This window comes from Xylona heveae, assembly GCF_001619985.1.
Source record: "Xylona heveae TC161 unplaced genomic scaffold L228scaffold_4, whole genome shotgun sequence".
Lineage (NCBI taxonomy): Eukaryota > Fungi > Ascomycota > Xylonomycetes > Xylonales > Xylonaceae > Xylona > Xylona heveae.
Window position 1 is genome coordinate 1,297,058 of NW_017264196.1, and position 15,403 is coordinate 1,312,460.

The window sequence follows — 15,403 nt, forward strand, 5'->3', positions numbered from 1 at the left end:
CTCCTGGCTGGTGAAGTTGTAGCTACGCATCACTTAGATAATGGTTTAGCTATCTCGTGGCGAAAGTGCTTTGATGCTTTGACATGGTTGAGGACGAATCACGCTACTCCATCTCTGACTAGCACCTCACTAACTAACATGCCAATTGAATTGTCTGGGGAAGGTGGGAAAACTTATCAACACTCAAGGCTGACACGTCGTTTTCACGCCACAGATTACCCTTATTGCGTTATAGGAAGGACAATGGACATCTTAGCACAACTGGCCTATTACCTCCTTATCTTGCTGCAGGAATCCCTGTCAAGCCATGCTCTTTCGGGGGGAAAAGCGGGTTGCAGAAATTCCGGCATAGAAAAAAAAAGTTAACCATAAGCACTGCAAATTCAAAAAAAAACTGTTGCCTGGACCAACTGCGAAAGAGCTTACGCAATTAGGTTGTGTTGTTTCGTCACCTACTAAGCTGCATCACTTCCATAAAATCGGTTTTCACAAACATGTCCAGGGCTCTAAAGCGGATCCGAAGATTCCAAGTTCGGGGAGTTGATATTATAAGATCTTGTGTCTGAAGGTCCATATTAAGTATAGGTACGCAACATTGTACCATCGTCCGTCGAGTTATTGACATGATCATGAATAAATTGCGAAAACCTCCATAGAATCGTAGGTAAATGTCAAGGGGAAAAAGGAATTATCGGCCAGCAAATCAGACACTCTTTTGTACACACTGGAAATGCATCGTCAAGAAGGCGCAAGCTTTTCTGGCAAACGTCATGGGGTATGAAACGTGAAAAGAGCGAATACGCAACAGAAATGAAAAACTCCCTGCAATGATGATGCACTATGCAATTGATGCAGTGGACAGATGCTGCTGAAAGCAATGGCGCTAAGCATGACGGAGAAAAAGAAGAAATGCAAAGAAAAATGTGCAAGTAAAAGAAAAAGTATAATCGGATCGGGAGTGAAATGGTAAAACCACATTGCATGAAAAAGTCAAGCAAAAGATGGTTGAAAAGGACTCGAACAGAGGTACTACTCTCTGCTTTACATGACCCAGTCGATATTGTTGAGAAGAGCACGTGTCTCGTTCACTGTCATGCCACTGACACCAAGTGCGCGCACTTGGGTACCACGTCGTAATCGCTGAAGGCCAATGGCGACTTTCCAGCCTTCTTCCTGTTGGATGACAAAAATGTACTTTTTGCCTTCCTGGTCTCGAATGCTCGCGCGAAGGACGTGTACACCTTTGAAGTCGCCAGTCTGTGAGGAGGAATAACCATTAGGTCCATCTGATCCAGGAATGTGGCAATTCGATTTGCAAGTGCGAAGCAAATTCTCAATGAGGAGGTCGGTTTCTTCACTGGTTGGGGGAGGGGGTTTTCCGTCGCCAAAAAGTGTGCGCATGGGGTTCTGCGCGCGACGCTGAGCAGCAGATGCTGAAGCAGGACCTTTCTTAAAATGAGGGCACCATACCTCGACTAATTTCATCGTCCACGCCTTCAAATCCCATTCACGCTGCGGCACGTGGCGGACATCATCGTCAATGAACAACCCTTCCGTCGTGATTTTGAGAATCAACCCATCGGTAACGCTGCCGATACCAGAAACCAACTCCGCAAGTGGTTGCTTCGGAAAGGTGTCGCTAAACAGGTAGACGGCTTGGATCATGATCTTGTCTGGGTCTTTGGTAAAATATGGGCCACGGTTGGACGGCGGCGGCGTGGTTCGAGCAGTGGATTGAGATGGCGCATAGGAACTTTCGGAATAAAAGGACGAGTGCGAAGGTTGCTTGTAGACAGGGCGCTTTGGTTTGTCGTAGGGCCGATACGAGTAAGCGTCTTCGGACCCAACCTCTGACTTGGCAGCGGCTTGCTTCTTGGGAGACGGAGTCCGAGGTTCCTTGCCAATCGTGGAGGAGGATGGACTGGAAACGTGGTAAGGGGTACGTTCGCGGTCGGAGAGAATTGAAGCTGCGTATGTCGAGGGCGCTGTCCATGCTGCCTCTTTTTCCTTCTCCTTTTCTCGTGCTTCCCGTGCCTCTTTCTCTCGCTTCTCCTTCTCCCTCCGCTCACGAAGTTCTCGTAGTCGTGCCTCTCTGGCCTCCTTGTCAGCCTTCTCTTTAGCTTCCTTGGCCTCCTTTTCCTTGGCTTCCTTCTCTTCTTTCTCCCGAGCTGCCTGTTCACGGGCTTCCTTCTCCTTCGTCTCGCGTTCCTTTGCTTCCTTCTCTTTTGTTTCCTTTTCACGTCTTTCTCGAGCTTGCTTCAGCCTAGCTTCACGCTCGTCCTTACGAGCCTTCTCCCACTTTTCCTTTTCGGCTGCCTCTCGTGCCTTTTTCTCTGCTTCTTCGCGCAAGCGTTCAACCTCTCGCCTCATTTCTTCTTCCTCCTTTTTTCGGCGCTCATCCTCCTTTCTTCTCTCTTCGTCTTCTTTCCGTCTTCGCTCGTCGTCTTGTCTTCGCCGCTCTTCATCTTCCTTGCGCCTGCGTTCTTCCTCTTGTCTCCGAGTCTCCTCCTCCTTCTTCTTGCGTTCCGCTTCCGCCTTTTTTTCCGCCTCTTCACGCCTCTTGCGTTCCTCTTCTTTTCTCTTCGTCTCTTGCCGAGCCTTTTCCCATGCTTGACGTGCCTCACTTGCGCCGGGGGTGGGCCCTTGCTGACGCTGCCAGCCCGGACGAGGTCCTGTACCTGCACTAGGCCCGGGACCTGGACCTGGGCCTGCGCCCGGAGAAGGTCCGGCACTGTGAGGCGGCGGTCCATTGAAAGGAGGTGGTCCTGCATTGGGAGGCGGAGCGGAAGCTCCAGGTGACGGTCCGCTTGCTCCTGGGCCTCCTTCATTTCCTGACGTGCGAGCAGATCCCCCAACCTTTTCCATTTGTGTTTTGCCCCAGGCCCATCCCGCAACTCCGACGGCAATCAGCAAGACTACGACCCCTGCTCCTCCAGATGCCACGGTCCTGGAGAACCATTCCCGCAAGACGGGCGCCACAATTGTCCATATTCCCAGAGCAAGTAGCGTACTAAAAACCCCGGCGAGAAAGCTGTTGCGGTGGGGTTGTAATGAGGGTAGATAGAGAAAGCCCGAGCCAGAGGAGTGAGGTGGAATGATAAAAATATCGTAATTGCCCGGGGGCAGCCCTGAAGAACCGGTGGAACGGGGATTTGCGCCATGTGGCGGTGGAGGGGGTGGTGGTGGATCCATTCAGAATCATCCGTAATAGCTTCAGGCCAGCTCTATCGTATGCGACAACCAACAAGCTCACTGTTCCTGGACGTGATGTGCGCGATTCGGCGTTGTCATCTAAGATATTTGTGAGAATCGGGTCGTGCGGTCAAAATTGCGCGAATGTGAACATGACATGCACAGAAATGACCAGTGTCATAATTCGATGCATCACTTACTGCTTTTCCATGTCTGATTGGGGGGGGCAAGATCTTGTCTCAGTCTGCACAGAATGCTGTCGCAGAAATTGTGGGGATGACAGGTGTGCCCACTGCCCTTTGCGGGCGGTTGTAATTATGGCGCCAATATGGTAGCAATTGTGGTCAAGATATTATGGAATTGAAAAGCTTGAGGGCGGATATTGCCTGTGCTGAATTTCTGAGAGTGAGTCAGATGCGCTGAGGATGATGAGGTTGGGAGTGTCTTAGAGAGGGAGTAGGTTGAAGATCCAGCCTCGTCAGAAGAGAGAGAGTATGTGTGTGTGCGCGCGTGTGGACCTCTCGTAGCTGCCTTGCACAAGCGCCCTCGAGATTGGATTTCCACGAGCCACACAAACGGAGAATACAATGGTACAAAGCCCTGCAGGTGCACGCGCGCGAAAGGTGGGAAATGTCTCAAGATAATAACGGGCTTGTAGGCATTATTTCCCCGCTCATAAGACTGGGGGTGCACAAAAGCATGTCAATATTAGTTACTTTCTCCGTTACTGTACCAGCTGTCAAGGTCGGTTTGTTTACAAGTTGCAATTTCACACTTTACTGGGGGGACCTCGCGACCCCCTGGATGGCTTCTCGTCTCCACCCGCTCGCCCACCCGCCTTTCCGCACCCACTCGTTTTCTGTTTCTTGATTAAAATTGTCCATTTCCTAGACGTAATACTACGTAGACCTTGATGTTCCTGTCGAAGAAATCGAGTCTCAATCTGCACTGTCCCACCAGAATAATCTGCAAGGCTTTCCGAGCTGTCCACTGTCTGAGAAGAGGCATGACGATGCTTGTTCGCAACAACAACGCATGTTTGGTGCTGCTCGTGTTGATAAACGTGGTTGGACCACGTCGTTCCTGGGCAACCGCCGAGTTAGTCTTCCGGCCAGCTCTGAAGCCTGTTTGGGGCAAAGGTCAATCATAGAACCAATGAAGAGATTGCTGCCCCACGGGACTGCATCAGTGACAAATCATGGCCGGGTACAGGCACATCGCGATCATTGCAAGCTGCCTTTCCGGTAAATCGTTGGCTCCGGCGCTTTGGACACCGCCCTTGACTGCCAAAAGTGATGATTTCAACACACAAGTACCTCTGTACCCTAAGAGAGCGCTCTCCACCGTACTCTGTAAGTATGCAGTGTCTCTGGTGCCACACTGACGCCAAGAATTGGAAAACATAACATTTCCAAATTCTGGCAATATAAATGGTCCCGGCCATTGATTGAGATGGATCTTTGGAACTCTCCTGGATCATTCTGGATCTGTACCCATGATTTCGCTCGTTCAACACGTGTCGCAGAGATGCTAGCAGTAATGTGCCCAACAAAAAAACCAGCCCTGGTATCTCTGACTGGGAGAGGGTTTCATGTCAATTGACGGCTGATTGGGCCCAGACAGCATCGGTTTCCTAATTTGACATTGTGAATCTGGGTTTGAAAGTAAGTATTTAATGGTAATAATAAGCTATAGTATCCTGAACCCAGCTTGACTGTCCATGTACGGAGTACACACTGGATGATCTGCCCGTGCAGCTTCGGCAGGTTCTTGCATTGATGGCTGATCTCCCCGTCGTGATCTCCTGTCCCCACTTCAAAAGCGATTATCGTAGAGCATACGATGTATTATCGAACCATTGAGAATTGATAATCGGCGAGATAAAGCTCCAAGCACGTATTCGCCGAGAAAAGGAGTCTTAACTCAGTTAAGGATGGGGAATGCCAGAAATTGGTCTGTGCTTCTCCGGCTCTTCGTGCTCGTCGGCCGTCATGACGAACAAGACCCGGCTCCTACCGCCCTAAACACTTGCTGATGGATTACCAACCATCGATATCGCACCTTTCTCTCTTCTCCTCAAATTTTTGAGGCAGAAAAGGGCAAGGTAATCAAGAACAGCTATTCGGCTTGGTTTTCTCCCTTTCAAAAAATGGTCGCCACTAACGGCGCCGTTGCTGCTTGCAATCCAGACCCCATTCGGGTGGTAGATTCAAAGAAAGGTGCAGTCCCGAATTTCTTCAGTTCCCCAAACTTTCTTTTTTCTACTTTCACATCTTTGCGAACTCGGAAAGTGTACCCTGCGGATGATTCCTGAGACGCTGACTGTGGTTGCAATGAAATACAGTATGGACGACTCTAATCACGAATACGGCATACCTCTCTGGTCTACTGGCGCTTGATTATTCGTTAAAGAAGCACAAGTCGGCCTACCCGCTCGTCGCACTCTATACGGATTCTTTCCCACCAGAGGGACATGCAGCGCTCGACGCGCGGGGAATCGCAAAGAAGAGGGTCAGCTACCTATTGCCCTCGGTTCACAAGGACTATAGCAACGACACGCGTTTCTACGATTGTTGGAGCAAGTTGACGCCGTTCTCTCTGGTTGAGTATGATCGCGTCGTTCAACTGGACAGCGACATGATTGTGCTGCAAAACATGGACGAACTCATGGAGATGGAGCTTGATCCGCCGGAGCTGGGAGGTAAAGGGGACAAGGTCTTTGCAGCAGGCCATGCCTGTGTTTGCAACCCTCTTTCAAAGCCGCATTATCCCAAAAACTGGTACGTCAGGCCCATATATTTCACTTATGCTCAACGTCCGGCCGTAAAGCAATTAGCCCATAGATTTCTGACAACTGCTTTATAGGATCCCGAAAAACTGCGCCTACACGTCGCAACATTCAACACCCGATGCTGCACAAAAGGAAGGCGCGCCGCCCACCATTGGCCTAGGCATGCCCAATGGCGGCCTGCAAGTGGTGAACCCTTCTGCCGACATCTACGACCGCATCCTCCAGAAATTAGTGACACCAGCCTCGGTCGAGACCTACGAATTTGCTGATCAGTCATTATTGTCGGACCTCTTTCCTGGCCGTTGGGTGGCATTACCCTATATTTACAATGCGCTCAAGACCATTCGATGGGATCGCGTGCACGCGCCGATATGGAGAGATGAGAAGGTCAAGAATCTGCACTTGCTGCTCAATCCCAAACCCTGGGACGAAGTTCCCGGCCAAGAATCAGATGAGACGCATAAGTGGTGGTGGAAGATCAATTTGGAAAGACTCGAGCATGAAAAGGCTCAGGGCATCAACGACGGCTTCTAAAAGTAAAGTAAAGGCATTTGCGCGTAGATTTTCTATGTACGATATCCCAATGTGTTCCGAGCTGTACGTTTTCACGCAGTTAGCGCTCCTGTCAACAAAAGTTATCGTGGCCAGCTTGGCCAAAATCAAACTTTCTTCACATCCAGCACGTAGCCTACCTTGTGAAGCCAGCAAATGCAGGACTTTTTTTCTTCATATTTCTTGCGGACACCAACCGGATATCTCAAAAGAGCCAAAGAGCCTTCCCCTAGCTTCTAAACCCTCCTCGATCCTTCACTCAATCTGATTTCCTATACGAGTGCACACATTGCATTGATTTACACTGTCAATTTTGTAAAACGCGTTGTTTGTGGTAAAATAGTAGTGGTGGTGCCCCTCCAAAGTTCGCTCGGTGGGGGAGGAAACACCCCGCCGGAACCAACCCTCCGAATGTTCCGATGACATTTAGCAGGGGAGCAATATCGTCATTTCACCCTTTCAAATTGTTCTTTTCTACCTCTGTACTCTTTAACATAAACTTACGCTGTCACCGAATTTGTACATATCATTGAACCCGGTCGGTCGGATTGTCTCACAAATCACACATAATGGTAAAATTTTCTCTTGCTTCTTACGATTTATACATCCTGAGGAATATCCGATTGTTCTAACGCAACGTAGGTACACGCGGAGGCGTCTACTTTCGCCGCTGGCGTTTCGAAGAGCGAGGCGTATGAGCAAGTTCTCGCTCAAGCTGAGGCTCTTTTTGATGGACAACGAAACTGGGTAAGCTAGCATCATTGTTGAGAGTCCCTTGTTTTATCATGTTTTTAAGCATGTTTTTCAAACAATTCAGCGGACGCACGGGGCCTTTTTGCTTTATAATCATCGCACTGAGACGACATATATGGTTTCTGTTTTCTATTCATACCTTAAACTGGCATTCTTCCTTTTTGCTATATTTGCTTTTCCCTTTCTTCCCCTGTGGATCATTCATGTCCATTAATGATTATCCACATCACATGATGCTGGAGACAAAGGACCAAGAAGAAGCACCAGCTTGACCTCTCATGTATCTCCACCACAAACAGCACATACACAAAACGAACTGATTAAGGATTCAACTGCACTTACTTGCTTATCCTGTCTAACATTTTCTTCTTATTTCTAGGTCTGGTACGTCACAGCCTCTCATCGACTTCCCCTCGCCCCATTCTCCTCTTCTCTGGCCATCATCATCATCATCATCATCATCATCATCATCATCATCATTATCATTATCATTATCATTTCCGCTTTCTCCCCTACTTGAGAGAATACACCTACTAAACAGTAATCTCCAACACAGTAACACCGCCAACGCCGCGTCGCTATTATGGCATGCGTATCATTCCCTCGGGGCACCAAGCAATGAAGTGAACTGGGCAGGTAGGCACCCCACCCCACCCCCCTCCCCTTTGGAAATTTTTTGTTTTTCTTTTTCAACTCCTCCTTCCTCTCCTCGTTGTAAGACTTTTTGAATCCAATTGTTGCCACCAATATTCCAATCAAAATATTTAACATTTTAACTTTGCGCCGCGCCTAGGCTTTTATGTTCTCGACCGAAGCAGTACGCAGAAAAAGCAATTAATCCTCGGCCCCTTTCAGGGGAAAGTCGCATGCCAAACAATACTTTTTGGCCGCGGCGTATGCGGGACGGCAGCAGCAACAGCGGAGACACAGTTAGTTGCCGATGTGGAGGCTTTCCCGGGCCATATTGCCTGCGACTCTGCGAGTCAGAGCGAGATTGTTGTGCCTATTGTGGCCGCGAATGGGAAGGTAAGTTCAGTTTCTCCTTTTCGCTCGTCTACTTGCCAGGGTCCGTGGGATGCCTCGCAGTTCGTCGTGTTCGTCAGTTTCCTCCGGCGCCTAGTATGGCTTTAGTCTGGATAGTGTCTTGTCTAGCCCCTTTATGCTGGGAACGTAATGATGCGTTTTACACCTGAGGGTTTGGAGAACGACACGGATGATGAAAGAAGACTTGGCTGATGTAGAACTGAATCCAGGTCGTTGCAATCATTGATGTTGATTGCGCGGTAAAGAACGGATTTGATGAGACTGACAAAGCATCACTGGAAAGGTTGGCTGCACTTTTGGCAAAGAGCTGCGATTGGTAGACAGTTTTGATAAAGCAATGAGAATGTTCGTTGCTAGACTTGTACACGCTAAGCTGTCTCAGCCCCCGGAAAAGTAACATCTATATAGAAGGAAAAGCTTTTTAGAAGAACAGCTTGATGTGAAGTGAAAGATTCCTGCCAACTTGTGACATGGTTTGTCATTTCCTGGATGCGGAGAGGGTCTTGTGCAAACACTGCAGCTAAAGCTATAAAAAATTAGGTAACAATGCAGATACCTCATAGTGGGAACCAATTCTATATGCCCCAATCATGAATAGCTCCGTCGCTAAAAAAGAACGCCATATGTTAAAAAATAGAGGCAGTCGTAAAAGTACCAGCTGATACTGCGCCTTTCACCCAATAGACATTTAAAATCCCTCGTTCCTCATTCAAGCCCAAAAAAAACCCCAATCAAGAACCTCCATTCCAGCGGAGAAAAAATTATTCGCTTTTCTTTTGTCTCTTTTTTTTTTTTATTTCTTTTTCCCTAGTCGTTGGATACTTCAGCACTTATCCTCACCCTCGCTAAGGGACGCGTATCCCGCATCGCCCTCCTCTACCGATTCCTGCATACCCACAACTTTTCGACTAACTTCCAAACATTCCTCGACAATTCTGGTCCTGGTCTTTTTGCTGAGTCCGCTCTTCTTGGCGGCATCACTTCCAATCCAGACGCGAAGGGTACCTGCAACGTGCTCGAGGCCTTGCTTGGTATCATTGGCAAGCCCCTCGTGGCTCGCAAAGATTCTCAGGAGCCGGTAGGCCGCCAAGAAACCAATCAAGCTAAGCTTTGATGGGTGCAGGTACAGGTCGTTGAAGATGCTGGTCGCACGAAGAGGCATATTTGCCGAAGAATTGGCATTGCGAAGATGAGCGAGGGCCATGGCAGAGCAGACAGCGACTCGGATATCAACGGTAGCATGTGCAGAGGTGGGATTGTCCATTAGAAGAGAGGAATTGTCTTTCGAAAGAGATGCAGCAGCATCCGAGTACATGGCCTGCACGACTGCAGAGATATTTTCATTGCGGTCAGACTTTTCGAGAATGGCCTTGGTCAAAAGAGCTCGAGTCTGTGCGACCGAAAGTGGCGGCGCAATTTGGTAGGCCCGGTCGAGTCCAGGCTTGATGTCGTCGACACTAAAAGTGCTTCTGCCCAGAGTGGTGGTAATAGCCTTGTTGAGGATGGAAGTGGATGACCAGGCGGAAAGCGCGTCAAGAGGGGATCTAATGGCGAAGTCCTCCACCACACTGTCCATGTAGTCGTTTCCGCCTTCCGTTCCCTCACTGGTGGCGCGATTCCAAGCCAGATTGTATACCCGCTGGATAACGTCCCGAGTCATGACCTCTTCAGGAGCCATCTGGAGGAGCTCAGCCAGGTGATCGGGAAGGATTTCGGTGCCATCCACATCTTTGAACTTGCTGTTAGCAAGCGCACCTTGGAGATTGCGCGCCAAATTCCACTGGTAACGAGCAAGCTTGGCAGCCAACTCATCAAAGAGATTCCAGCCACCGGAACCGCTGCCCATCTCCCAGAGCAGGACACGGATGTGAAGAGCTCTGAGCATGAGCCGGGCCGGGGTGTCTGGCAACGTGGCCGAGGCCATGAGCGTAAGAATCAAGCGGCTCTTGCTGATTTCTTCATCGCCACCGGCAAGCTGTGCATCGAGAGCAATTTCCCAAGCCTTGATTCTTGCAATTTCGTGTTCCTCGGTGGCGCCCGTCAGTAAAGCGTATCCTCGCCAGCCAATCATGTTGCGGATGCTGAGCTTGGCCATTTTAAGGGCCAACGCTGCCACCTCAAGCAGGAAATTATGGCGAGGCACCCAAACAGTCTGGATGGCGGTAAGCCATGCCTTTCGTCGAACTTCGAGAGGTGATGCGAGAGAGGGCGCAGCGGAAAGTCCAGCGGTAACGGACTTCTTGTTGTGTTTCGGCTTCGAATCGAAAAACGACGGTGACAAAACATAAATGAGCGCGCCGACGACCAGCAGGATCTTGAATAGAGGAAGAAGCCCTTGGAAAGAAGAGGTTCCCAACAGTCTTTGGCCCAAAATTCCTTGCATACTACTCTGACCAACTCCGTAACCCAACAACTCCATGGGCAACGCGAAGAGGCCACGTCCATTTGGCTGGTCTCCGCGCTGCTCCTTCTCACTAAACCCTTCCATAATCATCAATCCCGCCAATGACCCGACCATCAACTTACTCATCAGACCTCCTCCGCCTCTTCCTTGAGAGCCTTGGGCGTTTCCTCCATCTCCTGGCTGGCCTGGCATATTTTGGTAGGTGGGGTACCCGGCTTGGTGGGTTGTGTAGTGTTGTTGAAGCTGACCTGCGTGGAGCCTCCGCATACTTTCAGGGACTTGAATCAGACCTTGTGGAACGCCTTGCGTACCTGTTTGCGCGTGAGAGGCAGACTCGGCAAACGGATCGCCCGGGTAGCGGAGGCCACTCGGCGTGCCGCCCATGCCGGGGTTCATGCCAATCGAGCCAGTCATGGCAAGCTTTTCAAAAGCGTTCAGACGAACCTTCAAAGCAACATTCTCATCCGAGAGGCGCTTATTACGCTTCTCGAGATGCCGAATGTACTCGGTTGCCTTGGAGAGGACAGTGGCCTTGTTCAGCTTATGAGCTGGTGTCAAGCCCTCGAGATCCTCCGGGTCGTCGTCTTCGTCGCCGTTGCCCTGAGTAGCTCGTGACATGACACGCAAACTGGGGACACTGTCCCGCAACGCGGCAATCTTGTCATTGAGGTTTGTCCGATATCGCTTTTCAATCATATTATGCGCTGTCTTCTTGACAGGCGGTTGCTTGGCCGGTTTGGCCTCCGTTGGGGACTCTATATTGTCATCATCGGCAGATGACTTTCGCTTACGGTTGTTGTTGGTGTTGGGGGTATTAGTGCTGCTGGATGCTGCAGTATTTCGCGACGGCTCGGGAGACGATGTTGAGCTTCGCCTCGTACCGGTAGCTGAGTCCGGACTCTGTTGAAAGGCGGCTGCAGCATAGGGTGTAAACGCAATGTTTCGAAGGTGTTGCTGTTGCTCCAGTGTCAAGGGAGACACGGTACCGGCAACAGTAGGGGTATTCTGGGGCACTTGGGCCCAAGCGAGGGGATCGGAGTAGAAGCTGCTGCTTTGCTGGGCGGGGGTGCTTCCGGATGTTGTCGATAGAGGGTCATCGAACTGAAACTGAGCGTCATTGTTTCTGTCCTCACCAAAGGTGAAGGAGCTGCCATCCATGGTTGGCAGAGCGGTCATATCGACCGGGGAGCGCATCTGAGTAAAGGCCGACGGCTGATCAGTCGTCGTCGGCTGTGCTTGGGGGCTTTCTTGTCGGCCCATGACAGGGGAGATATGTTCTTCTTTGATGAATTGCTGAGGGGAGGGCTTATTGAATTGTTTGGGCGAGACGGTCTGAGCTGTACCGTCCCACCGCATCCACTCTTCCCAGTTGCCGTAGGGAAAAGGGTTTTGGGCTTGGTTATCGCCAGCCAGGGCTTCAGCGGTTAAAGCAGTCCACGAGTTGGACAGACGCCGCGAGTTGGGCGGCGGGTCCATGGACATGGGCGAGTGATCCGCCTCAAGAGAAGAGCTGCGGGGTGTCGATAAGGACGGGGGAGAGGCGGTAGTATCTAGAGGTGGAGAGTCGTATTCGTTGAAGAGACAATAGGGTCCGACCTGAACACCATGCGATTAACGCGTTAGCGTGACGCAGTCCTCGAATGATGATAAACGCTCCAGACTCAATAGGAACAAATGAAAAGTGGGCTGAGCCATCAAGGACATACGGCCACTTGGTCAAGGTCCGCCAGGATGCCCAGACAGCTCTGAAGATCAGCCTCATTAGGATCCATTGGGGATCGAGGGTGCTTGTCTGAGGTGATCTACTTTTTTTGTCCGGTAGACGTACTGAAGACGAGGCGGTAATGAGGTAAAAGTGTGAGTGATAAGGAGGAGGATGAGACAAGGTTTGTTTGGTTGGTTGGTTGGTTGGTTGTTTTGAATCGTAAGGTGCAGTGGGCAGTAGTAGTAAAAGCTTGACAATGGGATGATAATAAAGAGAGGAGAATATGAAAGGAGGGGGGAAGTATTGGGCTTTCTTTTTTGGCGCTCCTTACCATGCAGATAGAGGCTGGGATATGTGGCTCAGAGAGCACATTGACATTTTATCCTCTTCGGGGGTCAGAGTTTCTGAGACGGGGACTCGCAGGGGCCAGCTCGGGAAGCGGATGGGCGCGATAGGAAAGTCGGAGCCTCAACGATTGACAGGCGAGAAGGGCCCCCGGGCGGGATGGGCACCGCGTGGTTTCGTGACCGGGGGAGTGCACAGTAAGCGATAACTTTAGAGCCGGACGGCGATCGCCTGTGGGTTCTTTTGGAGCTTGTGCTTGTGAGTAATAGCTAACTAGGCGTTAGGGAAATTGTGGGTAAATTTCCTTTGGACTTTTCGGGGCGTTTAGGGGAGGGGGGGGGAAGAGAAAGGGCCTTCTGATGGATGGTGGAACGCACCCGAGCGGAGGACGAGGTTCCGGCCGAATGAATGCCTTGGTGCCTTGGCCAACTACTTCTTTTTTGCGTTAGGAAGCTGCTCGGTTTCTACCAAGTAGGTATAGGTGCTTCCTAAACGGGCGGAGGCTGCACAAAGGCGAAGGAAACAATGTTTGGCATGGAACACCCCTCCTCAGGAATAATGTACCTTACCGGTCGAATTAGGAGTGGGGGAGGAGAGAGAAAAGGAAAAGGACCAAAGAGAAGGGGAAAAGGAACAGAAGAAAAAAAAATTTCGTTTCTTCCAAGAGCCGCAGAATAAATGGGTCGTCAGAGTTTTTTAGGTCGTTACAACTACACGGAGCTATACCAGGGCCCAAGCCTTCTCTTCTGATGATGCCAGATAAGGTCATTTTTTCCTCTACGGAGTACCCTGAAGAAAGTGAGTTGAACGAGGGTACCAGCGAGTCGCTGAGGGTTCGTTGTGCGCCGCAACTATGCTGGTCTCGACACTACAGTACATCACCACCTTTCGGTCCTACCCAATGGTGTTGGTTCGGGGGCGGGAGGAACCTTAGGCGAACCTCGCCTTGGGAAGGGAACTTGGATCAAGAAAAGTCGGGTGATTTATCGTACGACCGTCCCCATCGCCTTCTCCTTTCACCTCCCCCAATTCTTTCCGTAAGGCACCAAATCCTTTTTCGTATGAAAACCCTCCCACGGTGCAATTCGGAGCCCATTTTATCCGTCACCGCGACAAGACCCGTCACGAGAAAGCAATAGAGTAATGTAATAAGGGTCCAGTGAAAAATTTCTGCTGCCGTTTGCCGAGCGTTTTCGTCGTGGCATTCTCGTTGAAGCCCCTTCTGCAGAATTCCAGCTTTCATCATGATTCCATTCAATCAAGACCTCACCGTCTTCAAACGTTGTGGCGCCCCAGATGACTAAGGCAACTAACTCTATCCGCCCCACTGCTTTCACCATCCCTACTCCCCTGCTATGATTGATTTACGTGTACGAATTCTGTAGTTACTCCGTATCAAGCGTCCCAACTTTTTTGCTGTCCTCGTCACTACGTAGTACTCCATACTGTGATGAGCGATGCGTCAATCTATCAATTCCAGTCCCGATCGCTCTTGGCGTCTATTCCTCTCCTCAGCCAATATGTTCTCATACCGCGTCGGCTGAAATTGCACGCAAGCAAGTCGCTCGTTGGAGGCCAATGACAAATCTATCGAACTCCTTACAAAGTATTCCCAGGGTTCTTTTGAATCGATGATCTCCAAGCTGTTAGAGTACTAACCCCCCTCTTTTCAACGCATCCCAGTGTTCCTGAACATAGTACAAGCATGTGCGCCGGCCAGAGGTTACGCGTTTAGTCTAGCCAACTGAAGTGTGCCGTTCAGCTGTGATAAAGTGGCTATCAAACATAATTCATTGTGCTGCTCGCATGAAGCCCTCGTTGTGATTTCGATGACAGCTGTTAAGGTTCTGGTACGGCAACAATGGACAAAGTCCACGGGATTTTTACGTTACGGGTATTCGCGAGTGAACTTTTCATTCTACCTCCCTTATCTTACCGCGGATCTGGAAATGCCAGCACGACGGAAATGGAGAATTCAAAAAGTTCGATCCGTGGCAAGCTTCGCAGGGCACAAAAAGAAAAGAGATATGGCCAAGGGGACGTTTTGGGTTAGATCAGGTATGAAATGACTTCTGAACTTCTACTCGTCACATGGGGAGGCTTGAATTCACGTCGAGGCTGAGTTCTTCGACTCGACCGGGGGCCACGCTGGGTTAAATGCGTGGCGCAGCGCCAGAAGTGACGCCAGCGTACCCTTAAGTCATGGAGATTCTCGCTTGGTCGGAGAAGCACTTGGATACCTTCTCAATCGTTGACACTAGCAACCCAGCCAGGATCTCACAGAAGAGTTGTCGCGTTTAATTTCGAACTATAGCGTAGCTATGCTGGAGTGCCTGAGGCACGGGTTAGTTAGGGTGCTTTGTGCGGATACTATGATACTCTTCAAAACGAATTCATTGCGCAGCTGATGTCCAGCACGTATCGAGAACAGCACCTACCCACTGAACTCGAAATCGTCCCATTGGCCTTCTCCATACGCTCTCGTAGTCGGATTCTCCCGGAGAATGAGGATAAAAAAAAACCCCCCCCTTGCGATCGTTGACTTGGAATGCCACGAGTTTGATAACGAAATGATCAGCGTGGAATATCCGCCCTGGCCCGTCGTTGAAGGGGGCGT

At 50.2% G+C, this 15,403-nt stretch overlaps 5 protein-coding genes across 5 annotated transcripts; 3 read left to right on the plus strand and 2 right to left on the minus strand.

Moving 5' to 3' along the window:
• Nucleotides 1-771: 771 nt before the first annotated feature.
• On the minus strand, nucleotides 772-3,512 carry L228DRAFT_246322 (hypothetical protein). The gene is made up of 2 exons (XM_018332387.1): nucleotides 3,393-3,512; nucleotides 772-3,291 (listed from the first exon to the last, which is right to left on the minus strand). The coding sequence occupies exon 2, from the start codon at nucleotides 3,190-3,192 to the stop codon at nucleotides 1,042-1,044; it is 2,151 nt and encodes a 716-aa protein (XP_018189095.1). The 5' UTR covers nucleotides 3,193-3,291; nucleotides 3,393-3,512; the 3' UTR covers nucleotides 772-1,041.
• A 356-nt stretch (nucleotides 3,513-3,868) lies between these two features.
• On the plus strand, nucleotides 3,869-4,083 carry L228DRAFT_246323 (hypothetical protein). Its single transcript, XM_018332388.1, has one exon. It carries the CDS (start codon nucleotides 3,892-3,894, stop codon nucleotides 4,060-4,062), a length of 171 nt encoding a protein of 56 aa, XP_018189096.1. The 5' UTR covers nucleotides 3,869-3,891; the 3' UTR covers nucleotides 4,063-4,083.
• Nucleotides 4,084-5,228: 1,145 nt separating this feature from the next.
• Nucleotides 5,229-6,789, plus strand: L228DRAFT_282261 (glycosyltransferase family 8 protein). Its single transcript, XM_018335979.1, has 3 exons — nucleotides 5,229-5,411; nucleotides 5,537-5,972; nucleotides 6,058-6,789. The coding sequence occupies exons 1-3, from the start codon at nucleotides 5,342-5,344 to the stop codon at nucleotides 6,515-6,517; spliced, it is 966 nt and encodes a 321-aa protein (XP_018189097.1). The 5' UTR covers nucleotides 5,229-5,341; the 3' UTR covers nucleotides 6,518-6,789.
• A 315-nt stretch (nucleotides 6,790-7,104) lies between these two features.
• On the plus strand, nucleotides 7,105-8,652 carry L228DRAFT_238099 (GAF domain-like protein; the record flags this gene model as incomplete). Its single annotated transcript, XM_018330999.1, has 6 exons — nucleotides 7,105-7,107; nucleotides 7,178-7,282; nucleotides 7,668-7,672; nucleotides 7,830-7,924; nucleotides 8,082-8,314; nucleotides 8,542-8,652. The coding sequence occupies 6 exons, from the start codon at nucleotides 7,105-7,107 to the stop codon at nucleotides 8,650-8,652; spliced, it is 552 nt and encodes a 183-aa protein (XP_018189098.1).
• Nucleotides 8,653-8,944: 292 nt separating this feature from the next.
• On the minus strand, nucleotides 8,945-12,471 carry L228DRAFT_118638 (hypothetical protein). The gene has a single exon (XM_018328973.1). It carries the CDS (start codon nucleotides 12,216-12,218, stop codon nucleotides 9,156-9,158), a length of 3,063 nt encoding a protein of 1,020 aa, XP_018189099.1. The 5' UTR covers nucleotides 12,219-12,471; the 3' UTR covers nucleotides 8,945-9,155.
• Between the last annotated feature and the right edge of the window lie 2,932 nt (nucleotides 12,472-15,403).

What these genes read in the sequence shown, in the direction of transcription:
- L228DRAFT_118638 (XM_018328973.1), bottom strand. Translation starts at nt 12,218, where the DNA reads ATGTCCATGGACCCGCCGCCCAACTCGCGGCGTCTGTCCAACTCGTGG.
- L228DRAFT_246323 (XM_018332388.1), top strand. Translation starts at nt 3,892, where the DNA reads ATGTCAATATTAGTTACTTTCTCCGTTACTGTACCAGCTGTCAAGGTC.
- L228DRAFT_282261 (XM_018335979.1), top strand. Translation starts at nt 5,342, where the DNA reads ATGGTCGCCACTAACGGCGCCGTTGCTGCTTGCAATCCAGACCCCATT. An exon ending in GGTGGTAGATTCAAAGAAAG is followed by an intron (nt 5,412 to 5,536) that starts GTGCAGTCCCGA and finishes AATGAAATACAG; the next exon opens with TATGGACGACTCTAATCACG. An exon ending in CCGCATTATCCCAAAAACTG is followed by an intron (nt 5,973 to 6,057) that starts GTACGTCAGGCC and finishes ACTGCTTTATAG; the next exon opens with GATCCCGAAAAACTGCGCCT.
- L228DRAFT_246322 (XM_018332387.1), bottom strand. Translation starts at nt 3,192, where the DNA reads ATGGATCCACCACCACCCCCTCCACCGCCACATGGCGCAAATCCCCGT.